The sequence below is a fragment of the Dendrobium catenatum genome, unplaced genomic scaffold (genome assembly GCF_001605985.2).
Source record: "Dendrobium catenatum unplaced genomic scaffold, ASM160598v2 original_scaffold_86555, whole genome shotgun sequence".
NCBI classification, from domain to species: domain Eukaryota; kingdom Viridiplantae; phylum Streptophyta; class Magnoliopsida; order Asparagales; family Orchidaceae; genus Dendrobium; species Dendrobium catenatum.
In genome coordinates, this window is record NW_021404996.1 from 238,474 (window position 1) to 257,771 (window position 19,298).

Consider the following 19,298-nt stretch of genomic DNA (forward strand, 5'->3'; position numbering starts at 1 on the left):
CAGAAAAAAAAAAAAAAAAAAACAAGGACAAAGAACATTAATATCTTTTTGGGATTATTTTATTTTATTTTTTAACATATTTATCAAATTTATTTTTTTATTATTTTAAAAAATAAAATTATTTTAAGTAATTTAAGTATTAAAAAAAATATCAGAATCATGCAGTATCATGTTGGACACGGATCATCACCACCACTACTGATCACCACCACTGTTAATGAGCCCAATCAAGTTGAATATTTTTCGAATGAAGCTAACCTTCTTTAGTTCTTATATAGCTCAACTCGAGCTCATTTATTGAGTTTGAATGAGACTCATGTGAACATTATTAGGCTCGAGCTCAGCTCTATTACATGACCTTGTTAGGAAGGCTTGAGCTTGACTCGAGAAATACTTAAAAATATTTATTATAAATTTGATAAACTCGACTCGTGAGCTCGCCAACAAGTCGAGTTCAAGCTGGCTCTTATGCCAGTTCTGATCCCTTACATCCCTTATTTATTTATTTTGGGGGCATTTATGCCAATTAAGTCAAATAGACATGCACATTACTTACGTAAAATTCAAATCCAAAATCTCGATCTTAGCTGATAGTCAAAGTTCTCAGCCAACAAATCAAGACGAGCCATGTTACATTTCAATGAGAAATTATCATGTGCGGCATCCGAACTAGAAGAACTGTCCGGACTGTAAGTGAACACAATGTGTGTATACGTACAGTGTCTTCACTGATTTGACATATACTGTGTATAAATATATACACATTATATATATTCACATATCCGAATGATTTAGCTATGGAGGTTTATTAATAAAGGTTTTTAGTTAGTAGACAAACGCCGATCTATCAATATAAAATTCTCCACTTACTTTGATGAATGGTGGGAGCGGTGGGGATATCACTTCTCCAACTTTCTCTTAAGTGCTTATTGAGATGCAGTGGATCTTAGCCAGCTTGGCCCCGTTTGGGAGAGCTTTCAGCCCTTTTCCTGCTTTCTAACGTAGCAAGTACTCTTTCTGTGATTATTAAGTAATTAGTCGGTAATAATCATTTTTTAATTATTTAACTAAGGGGATTAGTAGGTAATAATCATAAGATTTATTTAATTATTGCTTTCGGTTTGGTCTGATGTGTTTGTTAAAGGGAGCTTAGAGTTCTTTTGACCTTCTTGCTGTTTTTTAAAGCAGCTTTTTAGCATAAAACTTTTTGAACAAAAAATTTGTGTCCTAAAAAATAATTAGAAAGCTGTCTCAAACAAAACCTTAGTCAACTTTGTTCATTGTCATTTGGACTTGTCTTGGCCTTATAGTCGATTGATTTTGTCAACTTTGTTGAATTTGAGGATAATTATGTGACAGTAGTCGAGAGACTGCATTGTAGTTGAGCGACAATAGTCAATAGTCCATTGTCAAACCACGTTCAGGGCGGAACTAGCCTTAATTTTCACATGTCACGAACGTCCTCATACAGGCTACCGCTTATAATATGGTCGCTTGCTTATCAATTGTAACATTTGTCCCATCTCGATCTCTTCATGTTGAGCTTTGCCCCGATAGCACCAAGATCTTAGTAGTGCGATTTTGTACCTTAAGCTTATTTGCAACTTTGATAGAAACTAATGTGGAGCTTATCAAGATGATTGGTCACTATAGTGTTCATGCATGAACAAATGAGAATATGTAAAACATGGATAATTATGGATTTACAAATTTTTAGGAGTATATTAATCCCATCAATAATAAAATTACATATACTATAGAGTACATGACAAAAGGTTTTGTTAAAGGATATTCACACAAATAAAATAATGTAGGAGATGTTTGTCTAAATCTATATAGGATGAGAGAAAAAAAAAGGGTAAAATTTATTTTAGCTTTTATATATTGAATTTCTCTTATACATAATCTATCACATCAAGTATTTGTAAAAAATATTTAACTTTTATAAATATGAAAATATTGCATCATTTATATATGATGTATACATCATCAAAAACATTTTTATGATCGGATATGAATCTTGAGGCAAAATCAAATTGAAAACTTTCAAACTTAAAATTGGGATCATCTGAACTCTGATTTCAGAAAACTTACAGTCGAACTGAACGTCTCGTGAATACGAACCCAACGACACCAAATTCGACTCAATCTGAGCCCAAATGAGTCCAAATCAAGGCTCCGGAGCGTCATTGGAAGGTTCAAACCACAATTTGGATTACCAAATGATTTTCAAACGTGACATCTATAATCGAATCGAGCGGCTCGAAGAGACAAATCCAACAAACCCAAGATCAGGGAATTCAAACACCATTATGACCTCCACATATCTTGCGAACGATCCACGATTAAGGAATTCAACAATGGTCGTCCATCCAAACCGCTTCCCATTTACCCTTAATCTTAGGTCATCTCCAAATGAACGTCATTATCTAATTTACAGTAGCAGGGAGAGTCCAACCGAATGAAAATTTTTCATTTTGAACAATGCGACCTCAATATTGAGGTCACACTTCTCACAACACAAAGAAAATACAAAATACATTTCTGTTTGGCAGTCAGGTGGAGATTCACGACAACCGTAAAAATATTTTAGACAATCACAAATGACGTTTGGTTCGGTTGGAAATACCCTTCCTTAGCTAATAAATTTTACAAATTCTAATTAAAATTATTAACTGCTTTTTTTTTTTGGAAAAAAAAAATATTTATACTTTAAATTTATATTTCCATACTTAAAATAAAAAAAGCTACAAATATCCAAAAATTCAAAAAAGAACAAAAAGGCCGGTCCTTCCGAGTCATAAGAAACTCTCCCCACATGATATCTTTACCCTAAAATTCTCCCAATGTCAAATATCAGCCGTTCGATTAAATCCCCATAGCAGGACCATTCATAGAAACAGCATAATCATTGCGTGTGAATAACGGGGCGGCGTCGCTTTATAACCCATTAAAAAAGGATATTTTTTCTTTCCTTCAATTACCATAAATACGCGCTCTTTTTCAGAAATTATCGACCGAATCCGATCGGATTCGAAAAAAAATTTCATCTTGCAAAGCTTATCGATCGGAATTACAGTCTCCCATGGCAATTGTTAGGTAATCTCTCGCTTCTCTCACCTACTCCACTTGTTCTTAAACCCTCTGTGTTTAGTTGCTAGGACTTTGTGAGAAGGAAATGTAAAAAGAGGTTGAAAAGCTTTAATCAGTGGTGGTAAATGCATAATCTACTAATAAATTGATGAAATTTCGTTGATAATTTCCGCTTTCCGTCAATCCAAACAAAGAAGGGAGAAAGCAGTGGTGTTTGCGTTATGGATGGGCTATACTTTCCTGTTGATGCGCAATAGTGATTTTTCCTCTTTATTTTGTTTTTTCGATTCGCAATGTCTACCTGTTCGTGAAAAGAACAGATCTTCAAGGACTAGATGTATATTTTTCTTATTTTGTTTTGGATTTATTTGGGTATTTTCTCGTTTTTTTTGGCCCGAAGCATTTTGATTGGAATTGGAGTATTTTTCTGACTTTTCTTAAGGTCTCTCCTTAACTTTTGCGTGACTGGCAGAATTGTATGGGTCTTGTTTTTTCTCTAAATGATTGCTTTCTGTTCTTATTTAGCAATAAGATTATATGGTTTTTGAAAGTTTCTCTATGCTAAACGGATAAATTCACGCTTTTTATAACGGTTGTTCTGTGTTTTTATCAGTTTTAAGCTGCTGCATTAGTAGATAGTTGCTGAAGGGATTGGTTGATGAAGGGAACAGAGCAAGGGTTATGGGCGGTTTGTGCAGCTGTTTTCATTCTTCGGATGATGAGGAACAAGAACGTGCAGGATCTGCGGAATTTATGTCTGGAAACGGAACATCCTCTCATTGCTTTCAGTTTTTGATGGCGGTATGTTACATGTAAATGCAAGTTTGCTTAATTCTAGGATGAAATATGAGGGAAAATAAATGGCTCTCCTTTATCCTTATCTCCTTGAAGGCTGGGAGATTATCGAGGCCTTATAGATGAAATGTTGACTCTTTTTGCTAGTTGGAAAGCTAGGTTGCTATCATTTGTTGGTATACTTCAAATTATCAAAAATTTCATATGGAATATGTTTGTCTATTGTGTTAAATCTCTCTGTATTCTCAAGTATATCATCAAGAGATTGATAGGCTCTACTTCATATTTCTTTATGATAGTAACAATGAGACCACCTTCGATCCTAAATGCAAATAGGGACTTGAAATTTGCTCATTCATCTTGAATCATACTTGCAAAGCTAGACTAATTTGGAACTTGTTACATTGTGAAAGCATTTTCAACTGTTAGTGGAAATTTAACATTTGGCTCAAACCTCCGCCTCCCCTCATTCTTCTTACTTGTGGAAGTAACTCTTTATTATTGCTAATAATATCATTTCCAGTCACTATCTTCATTGTTAATGATAACTCATTCTCCTTATTTAATGATTTTCGGGTGCATGGTAAGAGCCTAAGGAAGTTATTTGGGCACCTTACTGGTGCCTACCTCCCTCATCAGACCAATGCTCTAGAGTCTAGAAATGTTGTAAGTACTAACAACACCTGCGATGCTAGACTAATTTTGAATTGTTATGCTATAAAAAGCACTTCCAGGTTAGACTAATTTTGAATTGTTATGCTATAAAAAGCACTTCCAGCAGCTGGTGGAAATTTAGTTATAATGATATTTTGATCAATCCTCCCCTTGATTCTTCGTACTTGTGGAAGAAATGTTTTATTATTGCTAACAAGATCAAATATGCACTCACTATCTTTATTGAGAATGATAACTCATTTTTCTTATTTTATAATTTCATTTTGTATGATAAGATCCTATTGAAGTTTTTTGGCCACGTTGCTCATGCCTACCTTCCCCCCTCCTTGCGTATATATAGAATTATGGTTTGCATAAACTATGATACTAGAATGATTATCTATTCTAGGATAAGAAACCAACGCCCAACTTAAAAAATTCCTAAGTTCATTCTACTCACATATTTTGGATTTATGATGGGAAAATTGGGTTTGATATAAGTATGTCACTCGATTATGTATTTATGGTTGAATAGCCGTAAACTCAAAACCATTAACACTCTCATTAAAAGGATCATTATGGTTTCATCACTTGTCATATTTTCTTTGATTTTCCTTTCTCTTTTAGCCTAATGAACTCAACCTTCTTATTAGGAACTTTCTATTGTGCCCTTTATTCTCCTAGGCCCTAGCTACTGGAGTTTGGGCCAATAATGTCTGTTGCAAATCATCGCATGCATAATGGTTCCAACTATGTTTTTGTATCCATCTACAAACATCCTATCATCATCATTTGACGATGAATTATCCTTGACTAGCTTATATGTGGAGCAGATAGTGCTAGAATAACTTTTGAATATTGCATTTCAAATCTCTTTAGCATCCTTTTCAAGTGTGAATTTTGGTATATATATAGTTCTTTAAAAAATTGTTTCTCTTTATCTCCATGCCGAAACTTTTCTTTTTATGACCCATGTTGTCTAGTTCAAACTTAACTTGAAGCATTCTCTTAACTTCTGATATTTGAACTGAGCTCTGCACAAGAAGGTTCCCACAAATCTAAATGAATGTCGTCAAGAACTCCATTTGTAAAGTGTATGAAAAATCTAAATTTGGGTATATTTGCCTTCGCTGTACCACAATTTTCACAAAAATCCATGATTCTCAATCTTGTCACTACATAAAAAACCTTTTCTTTTAATCTCCTAAAGCCCTTTTTTGATTTATGCGGCCAAGTTTTTATGCAATAATTGGGTTGCATTTTCTGAGTTAATAATTACATTAATTGATCATTCGACGATTGTTCTTCAAATTCTGTTCATTAAAACAAATGAGCTCTTGTATATTCTTGAGTTCCTACCATCACTCTTTATGCATAATCATATATGTTTAGAATTCTTAATGAAATTAATCTTATCTTGCTAATCTCTATGGTCTTGCAAGTTGTGTGGTTTCAAAGCATATCACGATGCCACTATCTAAATCTTGTAATAGCTCAAACCAAGATTTATTTAGGCACATGTGGAAGGAAAACCGTAATCAAGAATCCAATCCTTGCTAGAGAATTGGATTCTATAATGGACAAAACTACAACACATATCCCTCCTTAGTAACTACAATTTGTTCTAATAATTTTTTTCTTTTTTTAGGTGTCTTCATCTTCCTTATTGAGCATATATTCTTGAAGTGACCTTTCTTATGGTGAATTATGCATTTGTTTTTTAAATTTGTGCTGAAATCACATTTCTCCATTCTTCTACCAACCATAAGGTGATTTAGTCAAGGCGAGCTATTTTATATTTTCTTTATTTTCTTTATTTTTCACTTGTGTTTCTAGCTTTATTTCTCTTATGGCTGTTCGTTTCTTGCTATTAGCTCCTTGGTTTCCTGTTAACCCTTCGGCTTTCCCTGCTGGCTCACTGTTTTTCTGTTGGATTTTGGTTTTCTTGCTGTTTTGGTTTCACTGTTGCTGGATACTCATTTTCCTTGCTGTTTTTTTTATTTCACTGCTGTTGGCTGCTCGGTTTCTTCCCCTTGTTAATCCCTGTGCATGTATGGGTTGATTTGGAGGGGTTTTAGTGGTTGTTTTGGTGGCACATTTATGTGGATAATAAATGTCCTTCCCTCTTCTTTCTCCTCTAAATTGGGGTTGAATTCCTTTGTGAAAAAGAGTTTTAGGAGAGAGATTTGTGATGAATTTTTGGAATGTGAAACCTGCAGGTTTTTAGCTCACGAGCTATCATCTTCTACCTTCCCTCTACTAATTTGTCATGGACTTCTATCTAATTCTTCTTTTCACGGTTTTCATTCTACCTGTATCATTCTTCTCGAAACTTTTATAAGTTGTAAGGTGTTGTTGTATCCTGCTTTATTGTTGTGTTTGTTTATGTTATATTGAAAGGAAGGTGTTTGTAATTTGTAGTCCTAGAACCAAGGTTGTTTTTTAGGGTTGCATCATAAGGTTATCACCAATATTTTCATGATTTGATTCTCCACTCTTTTTTTAATTCCTTGAAATTTAGGGTTGATTTTACTTTTTCCTTAAAATGAGTGGTTATATTATATAGCATATTATCTACAAAATATTCACACCTTTTTGGCCAACACCCAAAAAGATTATGACAAGATCATCACCCTTAATTTTAGCTTCAATATTTTTAAGATCCATCATGATTGTCTTAGTTGTTCAAATACTTATTTTGATGATTTAGATTCATCCATTTACAAGCTCTATAACTACTTCTTGAGTTATATCCAATTTATAAGGGACCTCTTGAAGTAAGTGGATTCAAACATACTCTAAACACTAATTCTCAACTCCTCAACAATCTTCCTTGGAACTTTATCTAGAAGACTCAAGAGGATTATAGGGTGAGCCCTGTTAGCAAGATCCAATAAGTTATTTACATCCACGTTTTGCAATACTTCTGCTGGCAATGCTGCATCAAAAATGCACAAGCAACACCATCTTCTGTAAAGACTGAATCCATTTTGCCTTGTAAAGTTCTTGATCTTCAATCTTCTCTATGTCATCTTTATTTTATATCTTTTTTGGTGCTCTGATCTCAGTTGTAATATCAAGAGATGGGTCAAGCATAACATTGAGCAATCCATGATTGAGACCCTTACTAAAATCAGGGTTTCTCCATTTAAATTAGCCTTATTCTTTTCCAAGATTTAGGTTCTTAAATAAACAACTCACCTCTAATCTTCTTCCTTTAGCCCGTTTGGCTTTTTTCCTCAAATTTGAAGTTCTAGATAACATATTCATTCAACATCTTTGCTTTTCTGGATAGCTGCAGGAGATTAACAACTTCAATTGATCTCCTAAATGCCTATGGATTCACAACAGCTACTGTGATTGGAGAAGCCAATCGTAACAACAAGATACAGGAAGATCTCCAATTAGGGTGTAAACAAGTTGAGCCGAGTTCGAGTCATACCTTACTTGAGCTTGACTCGTCGGCCAAATCCCAAGCTCAAATCTGAGCTCGAGCTCGTGTCAAGCTCAAAATGTGAACACGAGCTCGGCTCGTGGTTACAGAGGTGGGTTCGCATGCTAGCTTTTGACCATAGGGACTTGACCGCCGCCGGAGATGATATGCTGCAACAAGAAGAATACACGTGGTGCAGATGGGAGGGCCGAGGATTCTTGCACTCTTTTTAAGAAAAAGCTGTAGTTTTTATTAATTGCTTTACAGTTTTATATTTTTCTAAAACAGAACTTCATAGCTGTATAGGTTAAGTTTTTTTTTTTTTTTTTTTTTTTTTGGGAAAATTCTTTACAGGTAGTGTTAATAAAGACATACTTTTAAAAAATAATAATACTAATAATAAAAAAAATTGAATAATATATCATACGAGCTGGCTTGCGAGCTCGCGAGCCGAGTCTCATCAGGCACGAACTCGAGCTAGTTTAATACACGAGCTTAAGAGCTTGAGTTTAAGCCCAAGCTCGCGGCTCTATAAGCTTGGCTCGTGAGCTCGTTGTCGAGCTGAGTTCGAGCCGGCTTGACTCGCTTACACCCCTATTTCCAATGTTAGAAGCAACATATCTTTAAATTAGATTAAGTGCCTACTCAAGTTTTTTATCTATAATAAATTAAGAGGAAGAAAGGTAGAGAGAAAGAAAAAAAGAGAAGAAAACATTGTTGACATTATATTGCAAAATATTCACTTTTATAAATATGACATCTTAGGATATTTTAGAATCCATATCAATGTCAGTCAAAATCTATATAATGTGAAAACAAGAAACTTAAGAACCAACAATTTTTAAAAATTGAAATATGTTGGGTTAATTATAATGACAAACACTAATAACGGGATATAAACTCTTCCTAACTCAAGTTTTTGGCTCTTTATTATCGAGCTTTGACTACGATGATTAGTAGTAACCTTTTGATCTTATCTCTTGGATGTACTTTGGGTTGCCTTGTGTTTCCTTAGTTATGTCTATTTGTTAGTCTCTTGACATTCACCTCACTCTTCCAATTGCAATTAAATTTTTTCTAAGTTTTTTGACTCGGGGGCTGTCTTATTCGGTGCTCCCACATTTTGTTCTTCCTTTTCGTCAGTTTTCTAATCTCATTGATTTTATACCTATTTTGTTCTTAGTAGTTACTTTTCTATTTTGTGTAGCCTCGTAGGTTGAAATGGTTTTGATCCTTTGGCCTATCCTCTTTGTATTTTCTTTTATTGTTTAATTTAATTTAAGCAATTGCTCTCAATTACCAAACCCCAAACCCCTACATGTTATTTGAAAATGCTTATGTTACTAGTAACTAAAGGGCTATTTGGCAGGAGGGGTTTTGATTGTGTAGTGCATTCTAAATGTAGGGATTTTAAAATTTTGGGTATTTGGCTAGTGGAAAAACAAATACAAATTAATGTTTGAGGAATTCCAAATCTCACATTGAATTCAGTGTCGATGTATTCAACTTCATCAAAATTGGACGAAATAGAAATACATTGAGCAAAAAGCATCACTTGTGATTCCTTCGCTCTACAAAAGGCATCGCTTGGGAGAAGCCGCAGTAAAGACACCCTTCCTTTGCTCTATTAACACTCATTCTCACCAACCACTCTACAGTTGACACCGTCATTTTCCACCTACCCTCTACCTCAGGAAATGCTTCTTGGGGCATGCCCTAGGTATTTTATAGTGATATTGAGATTGCATTTTTACTTGCAACCAAATACAAAATTGTGATATCCAATCTTGAAATTAGTCTTAATATTTTGAATTAGGAGTATAAACGAGTCGAGTCGAGTAGTGGCGTTATTTAACTCAGCTCGTCAATTAGAAATCCAACTAGAACTTGAGCTCGAATCGAGCCTAAAAAATGAACTCAAACTTGACTCGTCCTTTAACTCCTCGGCTCGAGCTCGTGGAAGCACTGGGTAAGCACAACCGGTGAAATCCCCACGGGTGCGACGGAAGAAGAAACAATTTTTTTTTTTACTTTTTTGTAAGTGACAGTAATGGAAGTGAGGTAGCTTTACTGTAGCATTAATGGAAAAGCTCTTTTTTTTATAAAAAAAAAATATTTTGGGAGATGTGCAGCTACAATTATTTAATGCTGTAGTAATGTTTTTTGAAAATAACAATTTTTAAAGTTTTAAAATACGAATACTTAATTAAATAAGTGAATTTAATTTTAAATTATAAATGAGATTAGTTCTTATTCATAAATATTTACTTAATCGAGTAAGCTCGCGAGCCAACGAGTCAAGTCTTATCAAGCTCGAACTCGAGCTCGAGGCTCGATAAGCTCTACTCGCGAGCTCGTTAAATGACATATATTAACAACAAAGGTAATGGATTTATGATGGTGGGAGGGTTGCAGCTAGTGAGACTGAGAGAGATGAGTGCAATATGATATTGGGAGGAGCTAGACTTTTATTTTTTAGTATTATTTGTTATGCATCAACTTTTGTAGGTTATTTTAATGTGATTTATCTACTATCTGTAATGTAGCTTGATAGAAGTTTGAATTGGATCTTTATAAAGTTGACAACATTGCAAAAATTATTGCTAGTACATTATTATCTTGATAAGTAGTCATGCTAAGGTATTTTTTTCCTTGATGATTAAACTTTAAATGAATTGATTGAATGTTATAATTTGAGAATGCATTTTGGTCTGTAATTTAGCGAGGATGCACACTGAAATATATATGTGCTTCCCCGCAGTACAATATTCTTTTCCAAAGAGGGCATGTTCGTCCTGTTTCTTCATCCCATCAGGGAAGAGCAGTTGTGGTTCCTTCTCCTTCTGATGACAATTCAATATCTGATACATTTCGCCCTCCTCCCCGTCCTTTACCATATGACGATCCCCAATCTCAAACAACTCCATCAATGCTAGGTAAGCTCTCATTCCCTTGCCATGAACCATCTGAATTTGGGAGAAGCAGTGATGCTGATGGTGCTACGGAAGAGTTAAAAAAACCAGTCTTTGATGGGGATTCAAAGAAAATCCTCTCTGATTCTTCGGTGGAGCAGCCATCAAAGCAAACAAAAACTGGTTTTGCTTATGTTTTCCATCAGGTTGAAGATGAAGATGTCTGCCCTACCTGCCTTGAAGGTATGATGAGAAATTAACTTTCCCGCATTTCCGCTAAGGCTTCGTTTGGGACGATTTTCTTTCTGCTTTTTAAAGCAGCTTTTTAATATGAATTTTTTTTTTGTACTAAAAAGCTGCTTTAAGAAGCAATAAGAAAGCTATCCCAAACAAAGCCTAAATCTGATATTCTAAAAATACAGTTGACTGTAAGATTCGAGAAACAAATTCAGTATCAAAACATCTTCTTTCTTAGTTATGAGTAAGAAATATTTTTGATGGAAATAACTTGCACTTAGTACATAATGCTGTTCTATTGTTATTTCTGCTGGATGCTGGATACATTGGAGGAAATGGTATTGGACTGCTGTATCTTTTTAAGAAAATATCCTGAAGTTGTTTGATTAGATTCGGAAGGGAATTTAATTGGATTAAGAGATGGGGCCTTGTAATCATGAGTTCTTATTTTAGTTTTGAGATGAAAATTTCCTACTTAATTATTTTAAATTTATTGATTTACCGGAGGGTACTGTTAGACCGGTCCAGCCGGTCTATGCGGGACCGGCTTACGGACGAAGCATAGGCGGAGGTTCCGCCTCTTGTACATGCCGCAGATGCCGCGTGATCCAAGGGAGCTATTTTGGAAGGTTTTTTGAGGGATTAGGAGGGAAATTTGAATGTAGGAACTGTTTAGATATTTCCTTTTGAATTATATGCATTAAATAGTTTGTTTTCCTAGGGTTAGGGCATCTTGAATTTGGCTAAAATTTGAGATTTCTTAGTTTCTTTGGGCTCTAGTGGCGTCTAGAGATTTGGGAGAGATCGATCCTTCCAATAGTAATAGTTTATATGTATCAATTGTATCTTTTTATTTTTTCATGTAGTTTGTTTTCTTGCAATAAAATTATTGTTCATTGGTTTTCTATTGGAATTGTGGAGATTTCTCACTGTTTTTGCTCTCTTGATAGGATTTACTTGAAATCTTCAAGTGTTTCCTATCAGGTATTCTCATATCCATTTTCCTTTTTGCAAGTGTCCTCCTTTCCAGTTGATGGTAATGTTGAGGATTATTCGGTGATATCATGATAAAAACACCTCATTTTTGTTTCCACCATTTATTAGGTTATACTCGCATAGAGCCAAAGCTCAGTGTTGTTGATTACAATTTCCTTGATACCGATTGTAGGAAAAGAAAGGAGCCAACTAATAGTAATAGCAGCAATCAAACTAGACCCAAAAAAACTTTTCTATGCATTCAGCTTCTGTTCCTTTATGTTTCAGATTTCAATTGGAAAGCAGTTACTGTTGCTTTCTGAAAATGGAAGCATTTTATGTCCTTCCTTGATTGGATGACGACCACAACACTCCACAAGGTAGGTGGAAGAATGTCCCACATGGTTATCTCCTGGCTGGCCTCCTGGTGCACTTGAAAGGAAGCTGGAAATTCATACAGGCTACTTCCCAAATTTTCCAAACACAAATAGGTAGAGGACCATTCAAGAAACAGGAATTATAAAATATTTTGACTAGTTGGAGAACAGAAAACCTGACATAGATGGTGTTCTTGAATCAAGATGATGATAATCTGCTCCAATTGATTCATAGCAATCTGGTTCTCAGTTTCACTTGGCAACAACCATTGGCAATTCTCCAATTCTCACAAATTGTTTCTCTATTTACCTTCCTTAGACTGGATTTGGCTGGAAATCTGAACAAATTCCTGCCGTTTCTTGCTGATTGTACAGTTGGAAATCCAGCGGTTGCCTGCAAGAAACAAAGAGCATAAACATCAGTAAGTATTTGATTTTTTTTTTTTTAAACAAGAATTGAAAACAGAAAACCTGAGAAGAATAGGTTCTTGATGAGAAAACTGCAGCCCTTCAAAGGCTCTTCAGGATTTCCCTGATTGAATCATGTCCAATCCCATGGAGTCATAGAAAGTGCTGCTACGACCTGCTTCCCGGTTTGGAAACTGCTTGATGGACGCATGGCAACCCTAAAAACGGAAATGGCTGGAGAAAGTAGGTCTGTTTCCTGATCCTAGTGGCCTCTAGGTAAAACCCATCTCCACAAAATCTTGGACTCCGTGTGATTTACCTTATCTTCCGCCTCACCAAGTTTTGGCAAATCCACCCCAAAAGGAAATAATTCCCAAGTCTCTGGAGTCTGGATAAAATCTGAAATATCTCTCTTAAGAAGTTCCTCCCCCTAACGTAGAGATACTATTTTGTGCAAAGTCCAGACCCGAAGAAACTTTCGGTTGTGTGATTGTGAACAATAAAACTGTAGTTACTACTGTTCACCACTCTGCTTTTACTGTTCACAATCACAAAATCAAACGGCTCTCTAGGTCTGGACTTTGCACATAATAATCTCTCCCTAACGTAAGGCTTGGATATTTGTTGGAAAACACCTATCAACTTCTATGCCACCTAATTACTAAACTAGCCCTCCTAAGAAAATAAGAGACAAAAGCCTCCTAAATAATTTTTATTAATAGAAATGACCCTCCTATCTCTAACTATGTCATGCCTACTAGAGGTGGTTGTTTAAATCTATCCCCTGGTAAAGAAATTTTTCACTTGTACGATTAGTGCAGTCAACTTGTAGCTGTTCTTTTTTAAATAGTAACTTGAACTAGTATTTTATTTTTCTATTTATTTATTTAGTTTATAATTATTTCATAAAGTCCATCTCATATTATCATATCTATAAAAATGTTTAAATCTTAATAATACATTATGGAGGATTAATAGTGGATACCTCTTATGAAATGATGGTAGGAGCAGCTTTACTTTATTGTGACAATGAAGACATACTTTAGTTACTTTGATGGAGCAATGACTTGCAGCACAAATAATTGTGTCGTCATTAAAGATTTGGCCACAGTAAGGTCATGTGAAGGTTTTGCTTGAACTTGTCCTTTTTTTTTTATATGTTATAGACATGTTTATAAAAGATATTCAAGAAGTAAATTAGAATTTAGAATGATAGAGAACTTTTTGAGGAGAAGGGGCTTAGGATTAGTGGAATAATGATTGAGTATATGATATGCAACTTCAGTAGATGGGAAATCAATATTTATTAATTAAGAATGTTAGAAGAAAAATTGATTTTTATGTGTGTTAAATTTAAGTTTATTGAATTTATTATAGAAAAGAATAGGAAAATAGTTGAGGACATAATTTTTTAAGTTAAAATTGAGTGGTAAAATATAGTAGTATCTTGGAAGTGTACGTAAAAAGTGAATATCATGGAAACTTAAAGATAAATTTTATAAAATTATAATTATAGTGCTTATATATTCAAATTGTTTGGATAAGTTTAATTATAACATTACATCGAAGGAAATAATGAGGGTAGATAGAATAATGTGAGAAAGGAATAAGAGAGAAAAGAGGGATAGATTAAAGTAACATTCTAGAATTTGTGCCTAAAGACCGGCATAAATTAGAGCTGATATTTCATATAGACCTAACTAGAAATAATTGAGAAGAAGCATTCATTCTCAAATAGTTGGGAAAATGTTACAATGATGGTCCTTATTGTTCTTTATCCTAAGATATATGTTGTATACATCTTGGGTGTTCTATTTTATTCTTATTTTTCTCATTTTAGTAATTTGCTTTATGGACTCTTCGATCTCTGTCCATTTACTAAGAAAGCTTGAATTGTTACCTTAACAACTTCCTTTTGAATGATCAATTCCCTAGTAAAATGATTGCTTGTAGGCTTCAGAGATTAATGGAGAAAAGTGCATATAACTCAGTCAAGGGATTTGAGTTGGCAAAGAAAAAAGTTTAATGGAGACCGGTCATTTTTATCTTTCTTGTGAAGCAGATTTTTTTTCTATTTTTCTCTAAGTTATGAAATAGCTCAAATGTTTGATGAAATAGGCAAGTGTTCCTTTTGTTTTATTATAATATAATGTGGCTATTCTTTCTGGTATTTATTGTCCTTTCATGATTTTGCTTGCTTGATATCATATGCATTTTGCAGATTACACAGTGGAAAATCCAAAAATAACACTTTTATGCTCTCATCATTTCCACCTTAGTTGCATTTATGAGTGGATGGAGAGAAGCGACAAATGTCCATTTTGTGGCAAGGTAACTGGCTTTTATTTCAGAATTCAATTGTTCGAAAGATTTTTTGTTCAAGCAATCTATCTATTTGTTGTATTTGAAAATATATTGTCAACTTAAGCAATCGATAGTGCCGGGCTTGGGTTAGATAGATGAGCCTGGCAATGTATACTGATAAATTGAAGTCTGATACTACTATAGTACTATGAAGACATGGCCTCATTGAGCTTTATCTGGTTTTTTTTCCATAAATTTTTTTTTTTCAAACTGTTCTACTCTTGATCAGTTTTGAAATCCTAGATGTTAATGCGCTACTATTCATCTCTCTCTGTCTATTTAGAAAGTCTTCTTAACAGATTTAAGAAGAATACGAGTCTATCAATGGAGAAATTATTCTGTGCGGAAATCGGACGTTGAGAACCGTCCGGATTTATTACGCTTTAGCTGCCTTTTTGTAAGTACTTAACAAAAGGGTAGCAAATATGCATTTATAATTGCACTTTTACTATCTTTTTGCTGAATATTTACAAAAGCACAATAAAAGGACAACTAAAAGGCAGTAAATATTTAATTAGTAGGATATTTGTTGTACTTTTGCTGCGCTTTTACAAATACTTAGCAAAATGGAAGCAAAAGTGCGATTATGTATGCATATTTGCTGTCGTTTTGCTGAGTATTTGCAAAAGTGCAGCTAAAGGGCAGCAAATCCGTTCTAGCCGTCCGGTCTCCGCATAGAATAATTTCTCCTATTAATGAGAGAGGCTTATCAAAATAAACCTCAATATGAAAATGAGTGATGATAAGCTATTCCTTGACACATTTTCCTTCTCATATTCCTTCATGCTTCATCTCAATTGCAGGTGATGGTATTCACTGAATCACAATGACATCATAGTCATCCAGTTCTTTCCTGCTTTCCTGGGAGAAAATCTGCTCTGCGAATATAAAAAGCAGAATCATCTGTTCATGATTGGCAAAGCCTTTCTTCCTGGTTGCATTCTGTGAAGGAGAGTTGATCAAACAGAGATTATTGGTCAAAGATCAATCAACTCCACGTTTACTTGGAAATACATCTTTGCTTCCAAAATTTGAAATCTACTGCTTGCCTGCTTGTGATAGAGTAGCTTAGAACCTTCACATTAGTACAGAAATCTGATCCTCTTTAAGTTTGCCTTTTTTTTTTCCAAGTTTTTTCAGCCTACTGAGAGTTCAGAATTACTTGGAATGAGATACAATATTGTACAGAACTTGTTTACTGGTTCTTTTCAATCATTTTCTATACGATTTTGATTAATCTTTTATCTTTGTGACTTGAGTATGGATTGGTGTGGTTGGTGTTCATACTGAATTGATCAGATTACTGGCTTTATTAAACTGAAAATTTCAGATTATGATTAATTTATTGTTCCTTTATCATCAGTAGAGATTCATTTGTAGTGATTTTATATCATTATGAACCTTTGTTTGTCACTTTTGTTCTGTTAATTATCAAGGATTGAGAAGCCTGATTATTGTAAGGTGTGCTGAATTGTGCATTAGCATAGAATCTGGATAATGTTTGAAGAGTGCGATTAAGGTTAAGGCTTCGTTTGAGATTGCTTTCTTACTATTCTGTAAAGCTGTTTATTAGTATAAAAATTTATTGAAAGCAAAAAAAAAAAAAAGTTGTCTAAAGCTATCCCAAATGAAGCCTAAATTATAGTATTATGTTTATTATTATTTTTATTTCTCATAAATATATGATGTTTTTGTCCTCTGCTTCTGCTGCGTAAGTTTCTTATCTTAAGAATTTAGCAACCCAGTATTTATTAAGTTAATTAAATAATAACTTCTATTTAGATAGATTCAACAATAACAACAACATCAAGCCTTTATCCTACTACGTGGGGTTATCTATATGAATCATTTTTCTCTATTGTGTCTTGTTTAGAGTCAAATTCTCATGTCTTTTTAGGTTTACCTCTACATTTCTTAACATAGGCCAAATCTAATAAATCTACTCTCCTAGCAGGGTCATCGGAAGGCAACAATTTTACATGACCAAATCATCTAAGGCGACCCATCGGATGGCAACAATTTTCCACACTTCATTTTCTTTAAAGCCTTTCTAATTTTAGTTTTACTAATAGCGCTAAGGTCACTAAAATAGTGGATAGATTAAATAAAAATAAAAATAGTAGTAAGTAAGATAATAAATGAATAATTAATTAATATTAATTATTAAGATTAAATTAAATACTCGATCAATAATTATAATATATATTAGTTAATATATGTATCTAAATAAAATTATTGAATATTAATAATTTTAATTAATAAAGTTTGGAGATTTTTGAATTAGTTGAGATTAATAATTTGCTGAAATTAATATTCAAATTACTTACTAATTAATAATTCAATAGATTAGTTAATAATAAGTTTTATTTGATCAAATTAAGTTTTTAACAACATAAATTTATTTTAATTAATTAATACTAATTATTAAGATTAAATGTAATTCTTTTTATTCGGTCGGTGCGTAAGAAACTTGCATATGTAAAGTTAAACCCAATCTATCCTTGGAGTTTCTAAATTTGGGATTTAAGGGCTATTTGATTTGATGTAAAATTGGTGTAAAGTATTTCAAATTCAAAGATTTTGAAAATATTAGTGTTTGGTTTAAAGTAAAAGAAATATTTGAATTTCACCATCTATGTTAATTTTGGTGTTTGTAAATTGTTAGATTCGGACGAGTTCTAAATAATTATAAATTTTTTGTCATTGACTTCCTCGCCACCTCGCATCAGTCGCCATCATCGGCTCTACCCATTGGTTGATTTGCCACCATTGCCAACAATTATTGAATTTTATCCTACATTTATTTTACTTCAAATCAAATAAAAAAATAATCTACATTTATTTTACACTAATCAAAATAACTCCAAAATATTTCAACTATATTTCTTTGTTTTTACACTATATTCCTTTTATTCAAAATTTTTAGGCCACAACTATAATTTTGTTGACTATTATTTTCTCACAACTTTTTAGAAATTTCTACATTAGAAAGTTGCTTTTTATAACTAAAAAAAATTTATTTTCTTCACATTAGCTTTATGAAAAACTCCCAATTGTAATAAAAATCATGCAAAAATTAAGGTTAAGCATAGAAAATTAAAGAGATAAAAAATCATCCAACAAGTACCCTCGTATTTAATACTTTGTTTGGGACAGCTTTTGACCACTGCTTTTTTCATTGCTTTTAAGAATTTTTGATATAAAAAAAGCTGCTGTAGAAAGCAGTAAGAAAGCTGCTCAAATGAAGCCTAAATATTTTCTACTCGTCGTGTTAAATAAGAAAACCAAAACATATAAAGCAAGGATCAAAACAATGCATAGCATAACTTGGTCTAGACTTTAATTGGAAAATCAAAAGATACCATAACTTTTTGCACTACTTTTAAAGCTTCAAGCTAATAGTTCATACTAGTGTCAAATTAATAAGCTTTAGTTATCATATCAATCAAAGCTAATGAAAAATTAGCAAATTAATAAGGATCATTAGGACATGAAGATGTATGCTAATGTTTCTTTAGTAAAAGAAGTATCAATGGGAGGTAGAATTTATAAGAACAAATGAAATCCAATGATTATATATGGAACATAAGGAAATTCATCTGGTTCAAAGGCACTATATCACCAACTACTAATATTTCTTTAGTAAAAGAAGTATCAATGGGAGGTAGAATTTATAAGAACAAATGAAATTATTAAGGTTCAACCGTGAACCGGTCTGAAGGCTGGTCCGATTCACCCTTAAAAACCAGGTGTGCATCAAACCATCCAGAACCGGTTTGAATCGCCAGTTCCTGTCCTGATTTTTTAAAACCGGCCAGTCCAATATGGAACATAAGGAAATTCATCTTGTTCAAAGGCACTATATCACCAACTACATCTTCATTCTTTTTTTTTTTTTACTTTTTTTTTTGCTTGCAAATAGACCCCCCCTAATTTGTTTTTTATGTTACAAATCACATATCTTCATTCAACTACTTCATAGGCTCTATATATTGATCATGGTCCTTAGAATCCATTATATTATGGGGAAACAACTCTTATTCTAATGTT

The 19,298-nt window shown here is 33.5% G+C and overlaps 1 protein-coding gene across 3 annotated transcripts; it reads left to right on the forward strand.

The window, feature by feature from the left end:
• Positions 1-2,944: 2,944 nt before the first annotated feature.
• On the forward strand, positions 2,945-16,509 carry LOC110116605 (E3 ubiquitin-protein ligase At3g02290). 3 transcript variants are annotated; one of them, XM_020850262.2, is made up of 5 exons: positions 2,945-3,099; positions 3,707-3,894; positions 10,737-11,130; positions 15,106-15,215; positions 16,052-16,509. In XM_020850262.2, the coding sequence occupies exons 2-5, from the start codon at positions 3,775-3,777 to the stop codon at positions 16,076-16,078; spliced, it is 651 nt and encodes a 216-aa protein (XP_020705921.1). In that variant the 5' UTR covers positions 2,945-3,099; positions 3,707-3,774; the 3' UTR covers positions 16,079-16,509. The 3 variants fall into 3 exon arrangements, with proteins under 3 accessions (XP_020705921.1, XP_028547749.1, XP_020705924.1); XM_020850265.2 differs by lacking the exon at positions 2,945-3,099 and adding an exon at positions 3,282-3,430; XM_028691916.1 differs by lacking the exons at positions 15,106-15,215; positions 16,052-16,509 and adding an exon at positions 12,388-15,099.
• Positions 16,510-19,298: the final 2,789 nt, after the last annotated feature.